This window comes from Branchiostoma belcheri, unplaced genomic scaffold (genome assembly GCF_001625305.1).
Source record: "Branchiostoma belcheri isolate BF01 breed outbred unplaced genomic scaffold, Haploidv18h27 scaffold306, whole genome shotgun sequence".
Lineage (NCBI taxonomy): Eukaryota > Metazoa > Chordata > Leptocardii > Amphioxiformes > Branchiostomatidae > Branchiostoma > Branchiostoma belcheri.
The window spans coordinates 72,580-77,470 of record NW_017803917.1 but is presented as its reverse complement, the minus strand read 5'-3'; the positions used below and the strand labels follow the sequence as shown (position 1 = coordinate 77,470).

General features: G+C 39.5%; 1 protein-coding gene across 1 annotated transcript in view; it reads right to left on the bottom strand.

The window, feature by feature from the left end:
* Positions 1–979: 979 nt before the first annotated feature.
* Positions 980–4,891, bottom strand: part of LOC109474386 (apoptosis inhibitor 5-like) — a 19,122-nt gene continuing 15,210 nt past the window's right edge. The window contains exons 13-14 of the mRNA XM_019774688.1: positions 4,263–4,417; positions 980–3,417 (exon numbers count right to left, since the gene is read on the bottom strand). Of these exons, the coding sequence (XP_019630247.1) occupies positions 3,338–3,417; positions 4,263–4,417 (235 nt within the window). The 3' untranslated portion in view covers positions 980–3,337. The remainder of the gene's footprint in view (positions 3,418–4,262; positions 4,418–4,891) is intronic.

Below are 4,891 nucleotides of genomic sequence, written 5' to 3'. Positions count from 1 at the left end.
TTACCAAGTACGCCCTTTCCAGTTCAGATTATTACCTCCATGAAAAATGAAGGTATTGTCTTTGGCGTGTCTGTGTGTGGTTTGTTTCCGCATATTTGCAGTTAGAATACATGTAACTTCAGAACGCCTTTATAGATTGTGATGATATTTGGTATGTTGGTAAATTTGGTTGCTGAATTTGGTAAATTCCAGTGTAAAAAAGAAACATTGAAAAAAAAAGCCTAAAAACATGCCAAAAATATCACAAATCTCTGCTTGGAGAGTAATATTGACCAATGTCAGAGGGCAACAAAATTTCCTTTGTTTTTTTCCAAAATTGGGCAAAAATCAAGGCGTACGCTGATGTCATCCACATAAATTGGTATGGCCTAATCAAGGTTGTTTGATCTCAAAAGTATGTTTTATATTTGTACAAAGTTAATATATACTTACAGTTGTAATCATTATGAACAGGAAATATGGTTGAACAGGAAATCTTGTATGGAAACCATCATAAAACACATTTTCAACAATAAAACATATTTTCAGCGATACAACAGTCCTCCAGTCAGAAAGACATTACTAAGAGGCATGGACCATAAACTGCAGTAAGTTTGTGGTGCGCCCTGTCTCTGTAAAGGATGGTTGTAATGCACCCATGTGGACAGCTTCAAGTCTGGTAATGTTTCCCAGTTTTTCATTTTGTCCAATGTGACCAAATGTCCAGGTGACAGTCAGACTCTATACATGTACAGTATGTACTGTGTGTGTCTTAAAACATTGAAAGCATTTGTTACCTTACATGGGCCTTTGATATTCTGACCCTGGCACTGTATGTGGTAAACTTCTTGCTGGCCTCAAATTTGTTGTGTTTTGGTGTAACAGGCACTTTACAATCCATCAAAATGTTGGCTCATGTAAAACAATTGGTTGTGACTAAAAGAACTTTACAATTCAATCACTTACCAACCTGAGGAAATTGTTAACGGACTTAACAATCCAGTTTTGCACACAAAGGAAACTTTATTTCATTGCTAATATGTGTCACAGCAGTACATTCAGAAGATACAATGTAACATGTCCACATAGAGTAAGATTTTGTACAAACCTAACAAGCCCCAGGTGTTTTAAACACTATTCACCATTGTTACCAGGATGTCTTCTTATGGTGTACAAAATAAATGTAACTCATATGGATTGAAACAAAATTTTCACCAGTGTTACCAGGATGTCTTATGGTGTACAAAATTAATGTAACCCATATGGATTGAAACAAAATGTACGACATGGAAGCCATTGGAGGGACAATCTACAGAAAAACTTAGGCTGGTGTGTGTTTGTGCGGCCTGAACCGATTGCTTCCGACCCTTCTGTCTTGACATGGTGAGGCCAGGAGTATCTATGCACTAGTGTATGTAACGTTACATGTGTGTGTTATGATGTTACATACATTGCCTATGTGTCATGGTATGTGTGGGGGTCACAGTGTGTGTTATGAGCCTGGTGTTATGTATGTGTGTGTTTGTGTGTGTGTTTGTGTGCATGCATGTGACTTGTTGAGCTTCAAACAGACTTAGAACAAACCTAAGACTGACAGATTCCTGTGACCTTTGCTTCTAAACTTACACATTTACAAGGACAAATCATTGCACCAATTATTCCTTGAATGAGCGTGTTGATGACATCTCACCAAAATCCAAATGTACTATTTATCAAGTCTAGGTGCATTTCCATTTTGAGCAAATGGAGAAAGAGTGATGATGAACACTAATCCCATCTGACTAACCCTAGAAGCCAACTGTTGATCGGTGAGAGAGTGCCATTATTACAATGGTGAGAGTTGTAGAAGGACAGATGTAGTTATGTGAGAGACCATCCTATTATTTGTCCATTTCTTCCAAGTGATGTTATCCTCCAAACAGCCTGATGATCTACATGTAATATTACAGTACTAGTCTGGAAGCATGATGATACTGGGTATAATATTATATTTCTTGAAGTGATGAAAAGACATGAATAATTAGAAACTACTGGTACAGACCAACACTTAACAAAAAACAGACTACCAGCCTACAGAATGTTAATGTGACACTTTTCTACATTTTATGTACTGCTATTCCTGACAGACACTGTGCACCTATATCCACTACCAAGTCTCTACTAATAATGACAAGAAAACTTCATCTGATCACACTTAGGTCACACACAACTTACTAGATCATATTCTACACTTCAGGCATTCCTGCTCCTGGACCATACACACTGTACGTCGCTCAACACTACAACTTACATACATGTAATGTAACAGTCTCTCTTTACTGCTCAGGGTAAGAATGGATCAAGTTGTGCATCATCACCTTTTGACAACACATGAGGTGGTCAGGAGGAATAATACGATGAAGACTAAACAACCTGATGACTGATAATATAGAACTGTGGACCTTTGTTTCTCTTTCTGCATATTCATCTCCACATCTTGTCCTTGTAATTCATGTACAATCATAACTGCTATTGACTCAGTTCATCTCCCAAACTGTTCTAAAGGGTGCACACCCCATTTCTTCTGCAACCAGAGATGTCGGTAGTGGGCAGTACGAAAAGGGATTAAAGTGGCCAATTTTAAAATCACGCAATTTACTGCCACATAGGATACTAACATAACTGAAAAGTGTAACACAAATGGTGTTTTTTTGGTGAAAATTGACTTTTGACTCAACCCTTACTGCTGGGTGTGCCTCTGGATGGAAAGTGATGCATCTGCTTGACCTTGTACCGTTGTGTAACCAGATTTGTAACACCTCCTGCCATGCATTACAGTCTAGGAGTTCCTTTACGACTGACTTGAGTATACACAAGGTTTGTCTCTGCTAAAACCAGTCAAAGTTTTTCTATGGGTTTCATCATATGTGAAATTACCAATTTCATGCATTATTTTTTACATGAAAATAATACTTTTTCTACAAATTTTAGCAAAATTAGAGAGTTTGAAGAAACAAACAGCTGATCTTGTAGCTAAAGGGATATCCTTCTGTCCCATATACAGCTATTTTGTTTCCGAATTATTCCCTGAAAGAGGTGGTCACTAGACTTGAGGTGTGCAGCCTTGATGGAAACCCAAATAAACTGGGGAGTTCCTCCTAAACAGTGAACAACCAAATCACCACAAATCTCAATTGTTTTTGGGCAAAGAGCCGAAATGAATATGATAAGTAATTGAAGAACTACATGTGATAAAAACATCTAAAACGCGCTCCAAGAATAATGTTTCATCTGCATCTACACGTACAGTCTTACTCTAACATTGGTCCCCCTTGCTACTGTATCAGGTACACTGTAGCCTGTATCTACAGCATGGTTCTCAGTACTGGCCCCTCCCCAGACCCTGGCCCCGCCCTCTCCACCCACCTCTTCTCTGTCCAAAGCCCCACTGGTTGGCATCTAGAGAACAAAGTACAAAACATGCTTTAGACATTTTTAGCTCAGCCTTGGAAGAAAAGGATAAAATGTACCATGGAATTGGTCATTAGGATACAGAGCAGTAATTAGAGGCCACTTCATGACAAACTGGTGTTGTCTTACTGGGTGGAAATTTTGAATCATGTGACAGCAGCAATTCCAGTCAAACTCCAAGTGTCAAAACTCAAATTCAAATAATAAGAAACCAACTGTTAGTGAAGCACATGTACATGTACTCCGTTAGTAGTTTAAAGATTTGCAATAAATGCTGAATCACTACAACTGACAAATGATAGTAATGAAAATGCATACTGCATTTACATGTTTTTGACAGGAATTTCCCTGTCCCTGCTATTAGTTTTTAAAAGGTATAAGATTTGGAGGTATATTTTGAATTGAAAAGGATTCAGCTCTGTGCCCTTAGATTGCTTATGAAATCAATGACATCAAAATACAACAAATCATAGTCGAATCAGTGACTGTTACAACTGTACAGTACACATATGCATTTGTACCAAAATGTATCCTTGTACTGCTATTGAATACGGTACCATATAAGAGTCAAACTTCCAGCTCAAGTACCATGTAGGTAATCTTGTTACTTAGACTTAGACTTAGTTCCTCCCGTGCATAGCACATTGGGCAGCAAGTTTCCTCCACTCTGTTTGGTCTTTGGCCAGAGTCTCGGCATCCATCTTGGTAGGTATTCCTTTTTTTCAATTTTTCAAAACACGAAGGAAAAGAAGTGAGCAAAAGTATCAGGACTACCAAATAATACCATTGGATTCACCCATGTACATGTAATGAATGCAGACTGGCATACTTACTGAACTCCCCCCCAGTAGGAGCCCTGCCAACCCTCTCACTGTACTTGCCTCCAGGGGGGTGGTATATGGAGCGCTCATGATGTTTGGGGCGGGAAGCCATTCTTTTGGCAGGGACAGTTTCTTGCACCAAAGTAGCACTGCCTGCTCTCTTTGTCCTGTGGACACAAGTCAGAAGACATGAATGCACAGCTAAACTAAAGGCATGGAGCAACAGATGTGGTTTACTTTTTGATAATAAGAAACAAATCATATGTAAGTAGGCTCTTTTTCATCTACTAATAGAACAATGCAAGTTGTCAGGATTTTGCATGATGCTTGCATTGCTTAGTTATTGTTCTGGAATCATAATACAAAGCTTGAATCCTTTCTAGCCTGGTCACTACTTATAATATTACAGTCAAACCTGTAATAGCGGTCACCTTGGCAGTGCGGTCACCCGGCCATAGCGGTCGGTTTTTGCCGGTCCCTTGAATTTTTCCCATTGACGTAAGCATTAAGAATCGCGTATATAGCGGTCACTGTTCAACGCGGTCAGCGGTCACCCCATTCCGGTCCCACCGGCTGTCAACACCGCCGATAGCGGTCACGGCTGGCCGGCGTTACCGCTAAGCACCACGTACGTAACACCA